This window comes from Prinia subflava, chromosome 1 (assembly GCF_021018805.1).
Source record: "Prinia subflava isolate CZ2003 ecotype Zambia chromosome 1, Cam_Psub_1.2, whole genome shotgun sequence".
NCBI classification, from domain to species: Eukaryota; Metazoa; Chordata; class Aves; order Passeriformes; family Cisticolidae; genus Prinia; species Prinia subflava.
In genome coordinates this window covers 108,934,919-108,954,479 of record NC_086247.1, presented here as the reverse complement: position 1 = coordinate 108,954,479, position 19,561 = coordinate 108,934,919, and the positions used below count along the sequence as shown (strand labels likewise).

Here is a 19,561-nt window from a genome sequence, read left to right as displayed (position 1 = left end):
CTTCTTTTCCTCTTTTCTGTTTCACACCTTTAATTTACCACTTACATGTGCTTCTTCATTTGAAAAGCTTTGCAGCAATTGAACTGGTTTCTTGAACTGAAAAATCTTAAGTACGTACAATTTTTTTCCTACCTCAGTGGTATGTTGTAACTGATACAGTGCCATTTGTAGAACAGCTTAGAAACCTGCACTAATGGACTTGTTGGAATGCAGTGTAGTTTCATTATTTAACCAGAAAGACAATGAAATATTTCAAAATTAGGAAGTGTTACTTCCTATAGTGTCACTATATCTATGATATACAGGATGATCTATATAGATATAAAGGCTATTTGTACTTGCAAGAGTAGTTTGGCTTTCACACCTCAAGCAGAATTCTTTTACTTCTTTTGTTGAAAGTCTGTAAAAAAGCATTTTGTAGTAGTTTTTTTCAGAAATGGAAAAAAGCTGAACTAAAGAGTCCGCTAATGTCAGAGATTGATTTAAACAGAATGCATCAACCAGCAGTGAAATAGTTGCTCACTGCAGTTGTTGCTGGCTAGAGGCTAACTTCAGTTAGTGACCCTTTTCATACATACTTTCAACTTCTGTAGATGTTTCTTTTTAGTAGTTGCATGTATCTAGGGAAATTTTATCTTCTCATATTAATTACTGAAACAAAGCGCATGGGGGATTATAACACAGTCTTGTTACGCCAAATCCTGTCCACGGTGCAGTAGGAGTCTACACAGCAATTTTATTTGTATAAGTAAATCTTAGGACAAGATGTGCATCCATGATGCATGCCTAAAAACTACAGGGCTGTCCATCCATCCTCTCCCCAAAAACCAAGCATGACCTGTCTAAATAAATGACATTTAACAGTGGTTTAAGAATTAGAAACTCTCTTATCGAGAAGACTAATAATACATTCCTTTTGTAACTGAGCCATAGCCTAGTTTATCATCAGTTGGTTTCAAATGGAGCTAAACTGACTAGTCCTGTGACAGATGATAGATTTATAACAATATCCTCATGCACAATAAAAAGTTGATTGGATTTCTTTTTTCATAGTGCAAGTATTTAGTAATGTAAATTTACATTTTAGTGGAAGACTGTGTATTGCCAGAAGGGAAGAAGTTAAAATATTTTCAGGATTCTGTATTAAGCTTAGGGATATTTCATTAGAGGTAGTTCATCTTTTCTGATGTATTTTAATTCTATGCCATTCTGTTTTTCATCTGAACTCTATTCAATGATTAGTTTATGGATTAAAGTATTAGGATTAAGACACTTTAATACTGTTTTTTCTTAATATCTTACATCTGCACTGAATTCTGTACTTTAAATTAAAAGTTCCTGTCAATAAATTATACCAAAGTTACTGTTGCTCTCTATATAAAAGTACATTAATGTCTGTAATTTTGCAGCACTTTACGAGAGAAAAATTAACTTGGTGGCTTTATAAGAGTGATTATGGCAGAATTTCTATTACTCAACTCTTTGATTAAGGGCTTTAGCAGCAAAATAAACTTAGATGATAGTGTATCTCTGTCCTATCTTTTTCCTCTGTGAATGATCTAAGCCACATCTTTAATTCTCTGTTTTAGGTTGAAGACTCTATCCTCCCACAGCTTGTTTCTTTGGTCTGCAGTCAGAATGGTAAGTATACAGACACATCAGCTACAGTTTCCATGAAATTCAGTTTGTTTTAATTATATTTCAGTGTGGTTTCATTCTTGGCACCTTTATTTTCAAGTGGAATGGAGACTGTTCAGCTTGCAATTGCTCTCAGAAACCACATCACTGCTTTTAAGCCACGAAGTCGTGGCTGAGGAGAAAGGGGAGAGCCTTGACTCAAACAACAAGCTTCTGTCTCTCATTAGAGATTTACTGCTGCCTCAGTAAGTACAATATTGCTCCTGTAATGGGAAATAACTTGATATGCAAACCATTTTGACAGTGTATTTGTTTTAGCCATCCTTTCTATGTTTAAATGACTAAGTCAGAAGGGGAATAGCAACTAACTGCTGCCAAAGTTCTTTTTCCAACATCTCTTCCTAGGTTTATTTAGTATTTTGTCAGATGCAATACAAACACAACTTCTGTGTGATGCTCATTTCTGATACTGTGCCTCTGGCTACTCTTGGAGCAAAGCAGGATTCCCTCTAGCTTGTGAGCTGTGATTTAAATACTCCTCTTTGTTCTTCTAATAAAGTCAGAACGTTGTAACTACAACATCATGTTGTCTACTTTGGATATTGTACCTTATTTAAGATGTTCTGAGAACATATGGAATGACATGTATCTTTTTAAAAGGAACAGTACGTCATGGACCTTCATGGCCCACCCAGAGGTTATTGCTTCTAAATTGCTGTCCTTTCCGGCTGCCCCAAGCAGCAGAAAAACCCTACAGCAGAGCAGATGAAACTACAGCCTGTAGGCCAGATGTGGTCTGCAACTTCATTCTCATGGTTTATGGTCAAATGAGACCTCTCATTTCATGCTGACTTGCACGTGAGCATAAAGAGAGCTCTCTGTGTTATGCACACATTGACTGTGAGCTGGTAACCTCTGTGAGTAGAGGGAAAGAACATGAGATGAGTACAATAGTGATGAGTCATCAGTTGCATTTTACATTATTCTAGTAATGCTACTGTGTATTTTCCTATGTGGTCCTCAGAAGTTAATAATGGTCAATATTTAGCTGCCCTAAGTGAGAAAATTGTTCTCCACCCCTACATTAAATAAATGGAAGATGGCTGGAGGAATGTGTGCTGGATTATGATCAGAAACTTGGTGTCTTTTTCCAAATATGAGACTTTCTCTGCTAGTTGAGTAATGTTCTTACAGTTTGAGGACCAAAATTTTATTCATGCAAGGTGTGTAAACCTTTCTCTGTAACAGAGAATTGGATGGAAATCTTACAGTTCTGTAGAGAAACTTACTTCCAACACCTTTCTTCACATCTTTTTTTTACTCTGGGAAATGTAGAATGTATCAGTAAAAATTAAAATGGCATCTGGAAATACTATTTTAAAAACAGCATATATGCATTATTAAAAGCTTCAGATAATTTTCTTCAGATAGAGGAAGAGACCTGAAGTCAAAGGAGATGGAGTTCTGTCCTTGCTCTGAAATTTGCCCTTTGTAGACATGTCTGCCTTATGCAATGTCTCTCATTGAACTGGGGGATGTGTGTTTGGAGGGATGTGTCATCCTTATTACAAACTAGAAAAGGAAGGAAACTAGGATTAGAAGGAAAACAGCCAATAGACTTCTGTCTCCAAGCTTAATAGCTCAATTGAGTGGAAGAGCTTTTTCACCTGAGAATAAATATGATCCTGTGCCGGGGACATGACTTGTGCCATCTTAGCATTTGCTGTGTGGCAGATGTATGAAAAAGGGTCTTGCAGCAGCTCAGATCCAGGATTTGACTAATTCCTGAATCAGTTTCCTCATTTCGTTAGTAGAGATGAGAAGGAAGGGGTTCTAAGAGTCAGCGTAATCTACTTGAAAAGATAATGTAAAGCTCTGTCCTGAGAAATATGGCTTACTTGAAAACTTGAGATCTCTTGAAACTGAGATAGAACATTGGAGGCTGAAGAGCTTTTTGCTGCTACTGTTTAGTCTTTCTGTTGCTGGATAAGGGATGGGACAGAATCTGTCTGAGCTGGAGGACAGTCAAAAGAGGGGGGAGGTATGTGATGGCCATCTGTTCATGGGCAGTCTATGGGAGGAAGTAGATGTTTCCCCCCTTTTTAATCTCCTGAGAACTGAAAGCTGTTGAATATGGAAGGGCGTGACATCTGGTTTTAATATGGAACGTTCTTTTTAGGGAAGACTGTAATCTTACACGTTGGTGTGTATATTTTATTCCTATAAATATCCTTCTCAAATTAATTCATTTAAATGTAAAACTGACCCTTGAAATAGAATGTGGGTCACTATGCATAAAATGTAAATAGACTTCATGTTAAGATAAATGCAGGAGTGCAGTGATTACTACTTTTTTTCTCATCTTCTGCATCATCAGTAAAATAATCATTCCATTAAAAATTTGTGCATTTATAGATCACAAAGTTAGCTTCTTCATAGGGTTTTGATTGAATTGAATGAAAGTGTCATTAAATTTCAAGTAATTGAAAGATTATTTTCCTGAATGTTTCATAACCAAAATGAAACCTGCAGCTATAGACAGTGAATACATGGCAAATGCTTTATATCCAGATTTTAAAATCAAAAATTGAAATGTCAGCTCTATTTCATTTTGATTCTTAATATTCCTAATTATATATCATTAAAAATTGAGGCAGAATCAGGAAAAAGAGAGAAAAGTGTAAATAAATAAAGTTTTATTTTAATTGAAGATTTATGTAGCTTGTTCTCAGTAGACTACCAAGCCAATTCTACAAGTATGAAATCCAGGATACTTGACATAAGATTCTTTTTTTAAGAGCCTAAGAGAGTCTGCATCCCTAAATCTTTAGTTTCTTTTGTAAACATTCTTCATAGAAAAGATTGACAAAATAACTCCTTACAGTGTAGTACCTGGTGTTCACAAAACCCTTATAAAATGCCTTCTACAGCTGCTGTTACTAAACTGTTCTGTGTTATGAAGTGGCAGTGAAATCATTTGATGACTCATTAATTTAATAAAGTATCTCAAGCATGGTGTATTTTCCCTTCTGAGAAGATTCACATATTCATAACTCCTAATGACCTTTATTCAGGCAATGTGTTTATATTAATTGCTAAGACATTGACTCCAGTAATCTGTGTTTTCTCGTGTGGTATTTGGTTTGATGGATCACTGCATCTTCCCTTAAAAATATCCTTTCCTAGTATTATCTTGGGGGAGAGGAGAAAAGAGTTTCAAGGAAGAAGTGAAGTGAGACTTTTTTATTGAACCTCAAGAAATTAGGATGCCAAATGTGCTAGTTTATTAAATGATAGTGTCTCTCAAGTGTAATAAATAGAAAGCTTAAAACTGGTAAGGTGGACCCTGTTTAGGGATCATATTGATGTGTTTATATAAACAAGTATGTTGCCAAGTGTCAGATTTTTAAGCTAGGATGGCTGATTCATTTGTTACTACTGTTAGGAATTACAGCTTTGAGTCTTAAATTCATGTCTTATGAAGTGAAAGATGACTTCTGGCATCTGAGTCTGATCTGATAGTATCTTTGATCACCTCAGAAGATTTAGTTATGGACACTGAAAAAAATATAAAATTGCAAGTAATAGGACAGTGTTAGCTACATACTGCTCATATGTGGGGCTCTTGGAATCACTGCCTACTAATGTATTACAGTATTTTCTTCTTTTTATTAAGAGACTTTTTATTGACCAGTGAGAAATGGTTTTCTTTGGGCAACTGGAATCTGTTTTTTGTAAAAGAGAGCATTTAATCACTAAAGACCTGAAGCCGACACTGACTTGTAGCAGAAAATTGTGGAGATACTCTAATGTGGTTTTCAACCCTACAGGGGCAAATTCAAGTATGTAGTAGCTATGACACATTGCCCATAGGCTGTGTGCTTGTGTAGGAGTGTTAGCCCTTGTGAGGGAACTCCCACAGGCTACTTCAAGACTGGTGTGCTTGTCTCTCATCATAGGCAAGCAAAGCGTCTCCCTCTAGATTTCCTTCCTGCACAAGTCAGAGTGCTGAGGTGTGGTGCCTACAGAGAGGGGAAGAGCTAACACACAGTAGGGTACATGCTAGCATGAAGGTGGTGGGAAGTGATCCAGATTCCTCAGTTTGGACAGCACTAGGAATTCTCCAGAGGTGAAGTAAAATTTGCAGTTATTTGCATGATTCCCCCTCCTTCTACCAGAATGCTACAGTTTTTTCTTTTTGTGGAAGCATTTTATTGCTCATAACATGATAACCTACCATGTTTCCCTACAATTCATCCTTTCATTTGTTCTATGTTAATTCTTTATGGGGCTTTTTTGCAAAGGAGGAGATTTACACTTCCTGTTCTATTATTTCCGCGTATTTGGAGTAGGACTAGTTGAAATCAAAGACTTGTGTTTTGAGATAGCTGATTCTGTAGTTTTCCGTGCTTCCATCTTTCTCATTTCCATCGTTGTATCCTACTGCCATCCACATACTTTTTTGTTTAAATACAGTAAAATTAGCCCCTGTGTTGAGTGGGTATCACTAGAATGTTAGTAGCAACAGAAAGGTCCATTTGTTTTTCAGCAGCCTGTTTTCCCGTACCAAGATTTTCATGAGGTGATACTTGGAAAAGTTTCAAAGAGGTCTTTCTTGGTGTGTTTTCTGCCACAACTCTCAATAAACCTTGTTTTGGAGTACTTTTATATTCTTTTGGTCTATATGACTTGGAGAATGAAAGTGTGCTGCAGTGAAAGCAATATTTTTTGGAATTTGAGATAAAATATAAATACTCAATGTGAGTTTCTTTCAATTTTGAGAAAAATTACTATGTATACAAAATATGGAGCTTAATTGTATATAATTTGGTTGATCATCTTCCTAAGCACTCAATAAATCTTCTACCTGATATTTTGAGGCTTATTTACTATTTGTCTCTTAAAGAATAGATTTTTTTTAGTGTATAAAAAATATAGATCAATAAATAAGTCTTGTGCATGTAGGCAAGGTGAATGCTTTATAAATATAATTTATATATAATTTATTTATGTAATTTATAGTTATAAAGCATGTGTGTTTTATATATATAACCTGCACAGCTATATATGTACATGTATATATAAGCACAGAAGCATGTGTGTTGTTACATATTTTATAATTATCTTTCTCTCTAAAAATGTATTCTCTTAGTAGTATTGCTTTTAAATCTAATCTGATTATGGTTTTAAAATACTGTTTCTAAGTGAGTCTTGTTTATTGCTTTGTACAATTTGGAAGAGCTTTGTATTTCCATTGTAGTTAAAAGTTTGGAAATGGGAAATGATGAATTTCTAATGTCAATTTTTGATGTGTATCTCTTGGCTTATTTTTTCCCCACTGTTTCTGCCCCTTTCTTACCTTGCCTTTCAGGTATGAGCACATTCTGCTGGCTCCAGACCCGGTACCAATGTATGCCCTGAAACTGCTGGTGGCCCTGACTGAGCACAGCCCTGCTTCCGTGAGGTGATACAACTACATGTTCCCTGTTGCTCTGGGTTCCTTCTGTTTCAATTTCTCCTTTCCTATTAGGGACTGGCAATAATAGATCTCACTAGTGTACTACTTTGACTGGCACTCTGATTTAGAGAAATCATTGGAGAGTGTTTGTTATAGAACACGTCTTACATCTTGTGTGTCAATTTTATATGATCCTGGTTATTTTAATGAAGATTTAGCCAATGAAACACTAGAGACAAAATTGGAAGAATTTTAACATTAAAATTATTTTTAAAAGTGTAAAAAATTCCCAACCCAAACCTAAAGCATTATGAAAATTGTTGTTCAGCTAAACATATTTGTGGCTGGGACAAAGGTAGTGTGTTTGCTAAATGTTTGCAGCAGTCAATTCACTTGAAAGCTGGTCAGTTCTCTTGCAAATATATCTGCCCTTAAAATTCCTAAATACGGATTTTAATTTTTGGTATAGGTAGACTTGGTATCTTTAGAAGTATCTTAATGTCTCATCCTTCTTGTTCCAAAACTTAAACTGTGTGAGTTGATAGTAATAAGGAAGGATTTCTCTGTCTTCCTGGATATGCCAAAAAACGTGGTTATTCTTGTCATTGGCCGTTGTCTATTTGTGACGTCTGGTAGTGTTATCACTCAGAGGTTGCTGAGCATTGTACTGTCCTGCTTTGATTGAAATGAGCACAACAACAACAAAACACCAAAAACAAACAAACAGAACCAAAGAAAAAAAAAGTTAATTTAATTTGTTTGTAATACTTTTTATTACAAAAGAGGAAACATGCTCTTTTGATCTTTTATGATGCTACTGGGAATGGCGCTTTAATATACTAAGTAGACTATCACCACGGGGCCTGACAGTAAGAGAGGGACTCCAGACACATTTCTGAGTTGCGGAGCAGATCCAGGGCCGGAAGCAGGAACCCCCCAGGTTTATTTACAACGTCACTTATATACATTTCCTATAATGTCCATCAATTGGGGGATGGAATCCCCACCTCCCAATCCACACTGGTCAAGCTAACTGTCAGTCACCTTTCTCCTCCCAACTAGAAATATGTAAACAATGAAAGACAGTTAGCAAAACATGGCCAGTGTTTACATTAACCAGAGGGAGAGAAGCTGCACATTTCTCTTTCAATATGAGCGCTCGGCAAACCAGGAAAACCTCATTACAACAGTAGACTAAATTAATTTAAGAAGTAAGGTGGCTTGAGATTTTCAATGTTTTGAATTGTATAAAGCAGTTTTCATTGTAAAGAAGCTATTTATGCTACTGTAGGATTTTATGTATTCTAGAAACAAATAAAACAGCTTTCCATTTTTAGATTTAACCCACAGATATTCTAGTACTTTAAGAGTTATGAAGAATACTTCCATAACTAGAATTCGGATGATGTTAGCAGCACGTTTCCTCTCCCTACTGAATTTGCTCTAATTGAGAAATCATACAGATTCGCCATTACGTATGGCTCAATCTACCAGTGTAGGTAGATTGTGGATGCACACTCATCCTTGTGGTCATCTGACATCACACAGGTTCTTCTTAATATTATTAAAGATCTGCTGTGGATATTCAATGAACTATTAATAATTTGAAATACAAGTATGTCCAGCACTCTTATTTAATGACTGGCTATCAGAATCCAGATTTTAACCCATCTGTAGTTGTTGTGTTTCTCAGACTTTACAGGTCCTCTTTTACTTTCACTAAATCATTTGTCTGGCTTTCTAAAGGAGCACAGTTCAGGCAATTCCCTTGGTCTGTCTTTTTCCTTATTCTTTGGCTGCCCAATAAATTTTGCAGGAAGTAGCCAATGCTTCAAAAACATGAGAGAGAAGAATAATATATTCATATCCATACAAATTGCTGGTGAACAAAATGGAAACCAGGTACATGCTATAGTGAACACTATATCACAATTTGTTGTTCAATGAGTAATTAATCAGTATTCATGAAGCTCAAAATTACTCAAGGCATACACTCTCTTTTGCTCCTTTCATTAGACAGATGAAAAGTATCTGCAAAAAAAATTGTGATGGAGAGTAAATAAATAACACTGGACACAAATGCTGTGGGATTTAATTTGTTCTTTGTGGAAAAACTCTACTGCATTTTAGTACTGATGAGAGTGATGTGAGTCACTGCACTGAGTCTCCCTGGCTTCTCAAGCTTCCATTTTATCCATAATGCCTGGCTTTCAAGGATGGATGCTTTCTCCTGCAATTTTAAATGAATAAAAGTGGTAGTAGCAAAAAGATTGTAAAATGACAAAATGTTAAATTAGTATTTAACTGTTGCAATGTCTTTTGAAAATAGTTACTAATACTATTATTTTGAAGTAAAAAGTGACTCAGGAGGAGGACAAGGGCTAGTGTGCTTTTATTTAGTTTGTTCCATATGAAAGCTTGTTCTCAGACATGTTCACCTAACAGATTCTCGCTTTCTTGCTCTCTCTTTATTAATTCTACCAATTTTCTTGCATCTCATTCGTCTTACCATCAGCTCAGATTTTACCTGTGTGCTCCCTGATAGAGGCATCTGCATTTGAGCAGTTCTTATTTTAGCACTTGAAAGGAGACAGATGCACTCCATTTTTTTGGTTTCCTTTTTTTCATAGCTGATACTGTAAATTACCTAAATTGTGATATCAGAGGAAAGACATTCCATCTTCTTCCTACTATTTTTGGACATTTCTGTTGTCTATTACAGGTTGGTTGTTATATATGGCATAGACACAGCTATTCAAATACATTTATATTTTTGATGTTTTTTAAGCTTATGATAAAATAACTTTAGTTACAATATGTGTTTTGAATTCCTTTAATTAGCATTTTATAAGAATACAAAAAAGTACTTTGTACTCTTTGCCATTGCTCCACTGTTGAGGTGATTTTTAATATTGTCTGTTGTGGGAGCTCTTCCACTCCATTGCTTTTCAATTTAGCCGTAAAAAATTATAGTGATATCCCATTATTGTGTTGCAGAATTAGATCTCTCACCAACCTAAGTTCTCTCTTGTGTAAGATGATAGCTGTAAAAATCTCCAACTTTAATGTGTTTCTGTGGACACTTTTAATTATTTTGACATCTGATCATATGGGCATCCACAGGAAGAAAATCCAGTTTCAGAAAAAGGATGAATGTTTTCTTGTCTGTTTTGACCTGAATGGGTTAGAGTATAATTGAATCAGGTACCCTTTTTTACCTGCTTTTACATCACACAGCAATTACTGTCTGATACAACCTCACTTAGAGTTTGTTTACTAAGAAAACAGCAGATATTGGAAGAGTGAGCTTTGAACCAAATTTGTCCATCAGTTACCTGTTTTGTACTTGGCTCAAAGCAAATAGTGTGGCTTTAAGCCTTTCAGTAATATTCTGTTGTGTCTCTCCTAAATACCTATTGCCTTGTCCTCTTCAAGAATTTTTAGAGTGGTGTTGTGAGAAAGATTGTGAACATGAAAACCAGTGTGGGAATTAATAGCAGAGTTCACATTTAGCTATATTGAGACTGCTGATTTCAAAAGAAAACACTGATATTAAGGAAAGTTATAGCTTCAGTTCATGATTAGTTTCTGGACTACTGTAAATCTTCATTAGGGTTTTTTTTCCCCTTTGCATTAAGGAAATGCTCTTGGTGAATTGTATCTGGGTAAAGAGTTTTTGGAGGAATAGAACTTCTTACAGTGGAAGCAAGTATCTGCAGCAGGCTGAGGTGTGATTTAACTGTGCATTCAGAAAAAACAGTATCACAGTTAACTTGTCCTTTTCTGTGTTTACCACCTTAATGTATAGGTTATATGCATGGAGAGGAAGTTGGACATAATCTAGAAAGGGTTGGGGGGGGGTTGGTTACTGCTTTGACTCTTTTATGCTCCTTGCTGTGGTCTGCAATGATCAGATTGCTAGGTTTTTTCCTAGTGATGAGGAGTTTATGTGAATTTCTTAGTTTCTCTTAAAACTATGATATACCTATATGATATACCAATTAGCTGCTCTTAAATGTTTCAACTGTTGTAACAGAATCTATACTGTCCTACTCCAGGAGACTTTTACTGGATCATGATTCTTAAGCTGTCTTTTGGCTTGACAAAGAACCATACAAAATGTAGCTTGTTTGCTCTCTTAGGCAGCTACTTGGCCTACCTTTAGGGAGAAACTCGTAGCATTTGGTGACAATAATATATCTGTCTGAAAGCTAAACCTTCTGAACTATGAAGTCTGAATTTTATGGGTTGATAAAATAGACAGTTTTGGTTGCAAGGAAGGGAGACAGGAAAGGTAATACAGAAGAAGTGGAGGGAATTTCGGATAATGATCATGGAAGTGGGACACATTCCAGTATTCTATTAAGGTAATTTCCTGAGGAAGAAACACCTAACTAAAAATTAATAGTAAGGCACCCTTCTTAGATGTATGGTGAAGGACAGGACAAAATCAAGTAACCTTTCTCACCTCCTGTCCTTAAAAATAAATTTGGCAAACAAACATTAGGCTACACTAAAAAAGGGGAAAAGGTATCAGAAACCAAAACAGGAAGGTGCTGAAAACCAACAACAAAATCTGCTGCTTCTAAATGCCACAGATCTAGTACCTATGAAGATGATAGATGGATTATCCTCGTATGTTGCGGCATATTGTCTTGACTCATCAAAGTAACGGTCATAGTATGTTTGGAATCATCCAAGAATTGTCCAGTTTTCAAACTTCATTTATGCCTTTTTGTACCTATGCATTATCTATTAAAGACCATTAAAGGCACATTTTGGGGTCAGTGTTAGTAATAAGTTGATCGTCTTTTCATACGATTTTGTGATCTACATCAGTGTTTAGTTACATTCCACTATATTCTGAAATGGTCCAAAATCTTTGTCCTTGATTTCAAAAAATAAACAGTAAAAAAACCCCAAACCAAACCCAAACTCTCTGGAGTTCAGTGTGGTGTTTTTAATTGCTAGATTTGTGATTCAGGTAATTTGTTGGTGTTGTGCATAGATTGTCTTTGAACCTGCTGTAGTTTCTTTGCTATTATACTAGAGGACTAGTGCTTTAGTGCTTTCCTTGATTAATGTGGACTTATATTAATAGCTTTAAAAACACTTTGTTCTTCTCATTAATCATTTTAATTTCCTAGTTTAAGGTTGAAATGCTCACTTTAAAAAGTAGGTCTATTTGCTTCTAAATTACTTCTCTGTTTTTATGTATTGTTTTATTTTCTATAATGAATATGAATAAAATTAAATGGGATAGTTCTGATAACAGGTAAGCCTTAGGGCCTAGTCCAGCTGAACTGAAGAGTAGAATTACATGTTAGAGGTGTACAACATTAGTGAGAAAGTCACAATCCAGATGGATTGAGAGAGATTGCCAGAGGATGAAACTGTTTTATTAGAATTTTAGGGAATGTTTATGTAGATTTAGAACCCATTTTGATTATGCTAGTTTCACATCTATAGAAATTGAGTTGTAAAAACCCTGATTTGCCTTTAGAGAAATAATAGTAATATAAAACAGAGAATTTTTATGATTTTGCTGTTCCTGTTGTTTGGTGTAATGTTTGCATATATGCTGCTTTATCAAAAAACGTCAGGCAGGAAGACTTGCCCAGAAGCAGACTCCTAAAATGTTAAGTTTTGTGTCAGCCAATAACACTGTTGTCAAGTTGCACGTCATTGTAATTCATATCAAAGGCAGTGGTCAGAGTTGATTATTGCAAAGGAGTTCTCATAGTCTAGTCATGTACAGACTGTAATACTAATCACCATTTTTAATGTAAAACACAACTCCTTAGTGTTACATTTTATAAAAGCTCCCCTTTAGTAAAGAAATAAGCTATTAACCTTAAACCTGTAATTTTGTTTCCTCTTTCGTGTTGCTGATCAATTACGGAATGTCTAACTTGTAAAAATGTGAGACAAATATTTGAAGTTACTGTTAAGTGAATTTTTGAAAAGAGTCACGTTGGAAGGTTCAAATGAAGTAAAGCATTGAAAAGGAGCATATATCATTCATTCTTGGATATTTTTACTTTCAACAGTGAGTTTTTTGCTTTGTGAATATAAGTAGCAAATGAAGAAGAGTCAGCTGGTTGGGTTGCTACAACTGGAGCTGCAGACTTGAGTGAATTCAGTTCTGCCATGAATCGTCTGTTCAGCATGAAACAAATCTAAACCACTGTCCAGTCCATTCTCTTCAATAGTAGGTTCAATAGTACTATTCAATAGTAGGTGCCCAGAGAAGACTACAGGCAGGAGTCAGGTGTGTGGGAATACTTTCTGGAGGGTTTCTCAGCCATCTGTGAGATTTTTTTTTCCCAGAACCCATATAAGATGGTGTGGTGTTCTGTAGATGGTAGCTATTTAGGAGTGATCTTCATTTCATTTATGTGGACTGAAAGAAATGTTTCACGAGTCACTTTCAGCATAAATAGTTATTCTATAACATAACCACATGTATATAAAGATTTATCATCTTCAGGTATTTTCTTTGTATTTCTTTGTCTGATCTGATCACTTGCCACTTAATTTTATGCCTTCATCTAACAGTTAAAAAGAAGCACACTTCATAAATTTCTGGAATATTTTGTCCTTTAACTATCTCCCCCAACCTTTGCAATCTGAACAGTCATGCCTGTTTTTAAGAGCCCTTAGTAGGGTTCAAAAACCTGGCATGGATTTGATATTTCATCCTTTTAAAATGAATGTCTTGGTTCTTGGTTTGTGCATGTCCACCAGTTCCATTCTGCAGAATACTTTCTACTCATTTGTTCAGTTTAGAATGTCTATAATACCCAGATTTCCACACCCTCCCATCCAACTTTTCTCTAAAGTGTCTCTCTGATAACATCACATTTTCTGTCTTTTAAACTTTTAAGGTGTCAAACCTATAACAAAAGGCCTTTAGTGTTTAGTGTCCTGCATTAGGGATTTATTTTGCAAGAAAGTAATTTAGGATTTTTTAGAAAAACAGATCTTGCATTTGGTTGGAAAGCAAAATTGGAGGCACAATCTCATCCTGAAAATTGTTGGTATATTAAAAATTCAGGTTGTACTGATAGCAAGTCTTTTAAAATCAGATCACCAATTATTTTGAGCCAGCACTGTTTATTTATATATAGATTTAAATGAGATGGGAATAGTATTGTTATTTAGTATTGTGATTTGCATATGTATATCATGATGATTCTGTATGTTTTCCAGACAGGGTAGACCTAATTTAATATAAATTATGTAACAGTCTATGAAAAACCAAAATACTTTTGCTTTAGAATATGAACATTCTATGAAATAAATCCCATAGCTAAACTCCTCTTTCACCAGCTTTAAGACAGTTCCTTTGTAAAACCATGTCAGACAGCAATGAAAAGTGGGATAAAGTCACACAGTTGCTTGAGTAAATATATGCAAAGTTGGGATGAGTCAGCTTTAAGATTTGTCTTGATGCAGTGCTTGATGTGACTTTATGCTTTAGCTAAGTTATGTGTATAGTTTTATTTCAAGGCTGCAGCTTTTTATTGTTTCAATCATAAAGGTTGGCAGGTGACCTTTAAGAACAGACCCGTTTGCTCTAGTTTTGTCTTATCTCAGCAGAAAGTAGAGCTGACTTTTGTAATGCTGTAACAATCAGGACTGCTTCCAGTGTTTGAAAACAATTGTTTCATAATTTACCCTCTACCACAAAAGCATTTTTCCAAGTTCTGCCTAAACTAGGATTGCTTAGCTATTCTTGTTATTTGATTGTATTTTACTGCTAATGTGTTCACAGTTTAAATGCTGCTTATGTAGCAAAGTGAGCAGCTTTTGCTGGGGTAAGTAATTCCAGTAAACCCTAAGCAAAAGTAGGCTTGTGCTGGCAAAACTTAATTTTGTCAGTATGATTGCTGTAATAGTAGCTGCTCTTTTTGGGATTCTGTTGTGTTTAAATGACTTTCTTTACATTCAGTATTGTTATATCTACATCAGCAAAATTCTATTTTGCAGGCATGGACTAAGCTTTTAATTTAACTAGTAGATTTGGCTCTGGAAATGAACCTCAAATATAATAATTCCTCCTATCTGTAATCCTGGGACTCTCTTATGACTTGTGTCCAAGCTGCCGTAGCTGTCTATTTAAGGGTTATTAGATGGCCCAAAGGAGATTAAATTTCATGTTCTCCTGACCTATGAAAGTGACTTTTTCCATAACATATGGAAAAAATTTTCCCTCAGTTTAATAAGAAGAGAAATTTTCTTTATCTAAACTTAGAAATAATGAGTTTCTTTCCTTACCTAAACTCTTTTCCCTCTGTCGAGTGTAATGCTTCTGTATGCAAGAAAAAATGAACTCGTTTGTTTGAACAAAGCTGTTACTTAGTTTTGTTAAATGTCTATATGTGGGTGCATAAAATTATACTATTTTGTTATGTTTTGAACAGTTTAGTGAATGTGTTTTACTTTTCTCCAGTGCTGTACAATGCAACAGATCTTCTTATTCCCACCCTTAACTCATAAATATTCTATATCATAAAATCATTATTACATTTATGTGAAGGCAAGGATCAGAGAAATAGAAAAACAGTATGAAAAAGTTAACCATTATTCATTCATAATGTATATATCTGCATTACTTAGAAGTAATTCTGAGTTATTCATATATATTGTTGTTCTCTTGGCATGGCTTTCATTCCTTATTATATTTCCTTTACATGACATGATTCCATCAAACATGAACAATCAGGGCTCTTACAGGTGACATTAATCTAAATGAAGCATTTCTTTTATAACCTTTGGATGTTTGTTCTAGCCCCTCTGATTTTTTTTCATTAAGTTAATAGAGGAAAATGTGAAATTCCTTTTAGCTGCTTCAATTCACAGTCTAGTACTTTAGCTTATACTGAAATATATCTTTTATCCATATCCATAACTTTTATCCATAAAAATAACACTTTCTCCTCTTACTGTACATGAGTAAAAATTCTTAAAGGAAACTATGTGATTTTAGGTATATATGAGTTCTTTTAAACAAATAGTTTGTCAAACAGAATTAATCTGATTATTGTTTTACCAGAAGCCAATATAGAGTTTTACACATGAAATTAAATACTTATTGTAGTCAAATATAACTCCTGTTTATTCACAGTGAACTGTGTAATATAACTTGGTATTTTTAGCTGACATACTACAGGCAACACAATTTTATGGAGTGTTGTACACTGAGATCCCAGACGTGCTCTCTGTGTTTGAGTTCTGCATTTATTACATGGGCTTCTAAATGCAGTCTTACCTTTGCTGTGTCACAAAGCTAAACCTACCAATTGTTTATGAAGCACTTCAGTGATGTTATGGTGACACAAGAAAAAAATTTTGAAACCCCCAAGTGGGTGTTCTCTGTGGTGTTTGGTGAATAGGCATTTAGTACAGTGTGTAAGAAAAGGTGACAATCATTCTTCCAATTAGACAACATAATGCCATAAAAAGCATCTAATCGCATGACTCATGTCATCATAGTGTGTGCCACATGCTTTACTAATGCGATGTTTTGTGCTCTAAGAATAGAAAACACTGCATTAATGCAAAGTATTACTGATTTTTGAGAATATTCTTTCTTTAAGCATATATATGCTGGGTTTTATTTGATTTTGAAATGCAGGAGAATATAGGTGACTTCTTTTGGGCCACTGCTGCTCAATATTGTCAAGTGTCTGACAAAAGTATCATATATAAATAGGTTAAACCCAAGAAGTTAGTTAGCATGGCATTCTTTAAAAAAAATGTGTTTATAATTTCATTATGTGTGCTGAGTCTATTAATTCAAACAGTTAATGGTGCACTCTGTTTCATAGTATGTATAGTGTTATAGATGCAGTACTTTATTAATTACTGTAATTTAAAACTGCTAAATTAATTACTGTTCTACCCACTTGAATTGCATCAGTGAGGCAGACCTAGAAGTAATTTCCAAAGCAGTATAACATTGCTGTTTCTGTTTAATATCTGAAATGGAGGTCATTTTTGTTGAGACCTAGTCAAAGGCTAAGGTTCTGGGTCATGGATCTTGGCAACAGCTATTCTGCTGCTCTGTTCCTCTTGTGAGTTTAGTGTGTTAAATAAGAATTCACTTCCTCTGTTTTTAAATAAATCTTTAAATATGTTTTTACAGACTCATAGAAGAAGTCCATCTTTTTCCAGTTCTTTTTCAAGTCATCTTGGTAAGAATAATTTTTAATACAGATATATATTCTAATAGATAGATATCCTAGCTCCCAAATCATGTCTAACTAGTAAGTTTCATTAGTAATGTTGATAAAATAATAAGGTGTTGGTAAAATCAAGTGAAACAGTCTAACAAAACAAAAGAATCTAGAGTAAGCAAACATTTAGAGGGTTCTCACCAAGTAGTCCACCTGTATAAGAACTTTCTCCAAGTACTTTTTTCTTTCTTGTATCAAAAAATCTCCTGAAAAACAGAATTAATGAGCTTGATTGTTAATTAGTACTATATATTTGCCAAATCCATACAAAAAATGCTGAAGAAGTTGCATTTTATTTAATAGCATCAAGTATAAATTTGATACTGTTGGCATGGTAGTCTCAAATCCCACTGTTTGCTTTTAGAAATTCTTCCAGTGTAAAGTGTCAAGGACATGATTTTGGGATAGTTACATGTGGAACTTCCATCGCTAAATAGAATCTGCCACTTACAAAGGCCATGAAAACTGTTGGTTTTGTTTCTCCGAAATGTTGCATAATAACTGTGTTAATGAAGAAGAGAAATGTTTAGGCTAGTTTGGAAGCTGAGTACTGTGCTATCCATCAGCCTTCTTATTCCAGTCTCTTGTTAATTTTTTTAATTTTTAAGTTTATGACTTTGTATCAGGTAAGTGTCCTGTCTTGTAAGCATGCTCCTGAAGAATACTAAATATGCATTATAAATACACATAATTTATGTAGTGTAGGCAGATTGCATATTTACTTTTATATCATTCTTGAAATTCAGTCTTATTCAGAGTAGATAAGGTTCATAAATGGGATTCTGAATCAACTTTGATATTCCTTTCTTAAGTTTCAGTATTTTAATCTTCACTCTTCCTTTGCAGTGATTTATTTTACTGCCTATCATTTTGAATCTCTTTAATACTGCATGCCCAGATAAGCCATTTTTTATTGAAGTAACCATGTTAGTGATGATAGATTTTTCCAACAGCACACAGAACACAGGCTTTATGATATTTTGTGTACATATATGTACAAATCTCTTTTTGTGGTAAGTATTGAGAATAAAACCATTTATTTTACTGTGGTTCATAAATAGTTTCGACCTAGGATGAGTACTAATTTTAGGTAGTAATAAAAGAACTCATAAAATATGGAGGTTAAATGTTTCATATTAATATCCTAAAATGTTTGGTTAATATTTAACATGTCTTTGGGTGCTAGAATCTTGAAATTTCACTATAGAAATATGTATGTTAGTCTATAGCTATAAGTATTTGAACCTGGTTATGATCTCTCAAAATATTCCCAGGTATTGAAATTTTTTGTATAATGTTATCTGTAATTGGGGATTTTAAAACATGTTTATGTCATACCGTGTAAGTAGGACAAGTTGTAGTAAGTCATAAATGCTCCCTCCTGACCTCCCCACATGCAGTTTGACCTCATGAGTTCTAGAAGTAGTTTGGTGGTTTTCTAGGGAGTAAAGAAGTTGAGCTCAAAATTGCCTGCATGACTAAGGATCTCTCAAAGTTCCGCAGCTCTCTTGAACCCCTATGGCTGTCTTTGAGCATATGGTTGGAGCTGGGAAAAAATCGTGTAGCTTTTAGGGAGAAAAAAATTTCCCCTTTCAACATGCTTTATTCAGAGGGGACACCTGTAATTGCTTCAGTTGCCATATCCAGCATTTGAGCTTTAACAGTGCACTGGCTGTGAGTTGTAGTTTTGTTTGGATCAAGGGATGCAAGATGTACCACCAGAAACAGCAAAGGGGGGTGACAACCTGTTCCTCTGTTTTCCCTACAGAAAACTGAGCTCAGCAGAGGAATGTTAGGCAGTTGGGAAAACTCAGGAGCCAGGACTCAATCAGACTGGACGGATTAATCATTAGGCTGTTTTTCTTTTGAACAGAATGGATTGAATAGGATAGATAAACAACCTTCATTACAGGTTTCTGAAATAATTTTCAGTCATATGGGTAAAGGGAGTTGCTTGTAATTTGATTTTCATTATTCTGCATAAGTAGTCTTTGTCTAGGTTTATACTTTTATTGGTTTCAAGGATCAGCACAAACAGTAATGTTGAGCTCTATGTTATTATACCTAGGCCTTTACCAAACCCTAAACTATTGAATTATGCTTCAGAGTCAATACTCTATTTTATATTATTTTAATTTAGTGCAGAGCTATTACTATCTAGTCCATGGTTTATTACTAGTACTTAATTTCTATGGCAAGAGTTAATATTCAATGCGTATTTTCT

At 34.8% G+C, this 19,561-nt stretch overlaps 1 protein-coding gene across 4 annotated transcripts in view; it reads left to right on the top strand.

The window, feature by feature from the left end:
* The window catches only part of ULK4 (unc-51 like kinase 4), a 218,633-nt gene that overhangs the window by 79,998 nt on the left and 119,074 nt on the right, over nt 1–19,561 (top strand). For all 4 annotated transcript variants that reach the window (XM_063407199.1, XM_063407208.1, XM_063407217.1 and 1 more), the window contains 4 exons: nt 1,590–1,641; nt 1,739–1,883; nt 7,010–7,102; nt 17,247–17,295. In XM_063407199.1, coding sequence (XP_063263269.1) covers nt 1,590–1,641; nt 1,739–1,883; nt 7,010–7,102; nt 17,247–17,295 — 339 coding nt within the window. The remainder of the gene's footprint in view (nt 1–1,589; nt 1,642–1,738; nt 1,884–7,009; nt 7,103–17,246; nt 17,296–19,561) is intronic.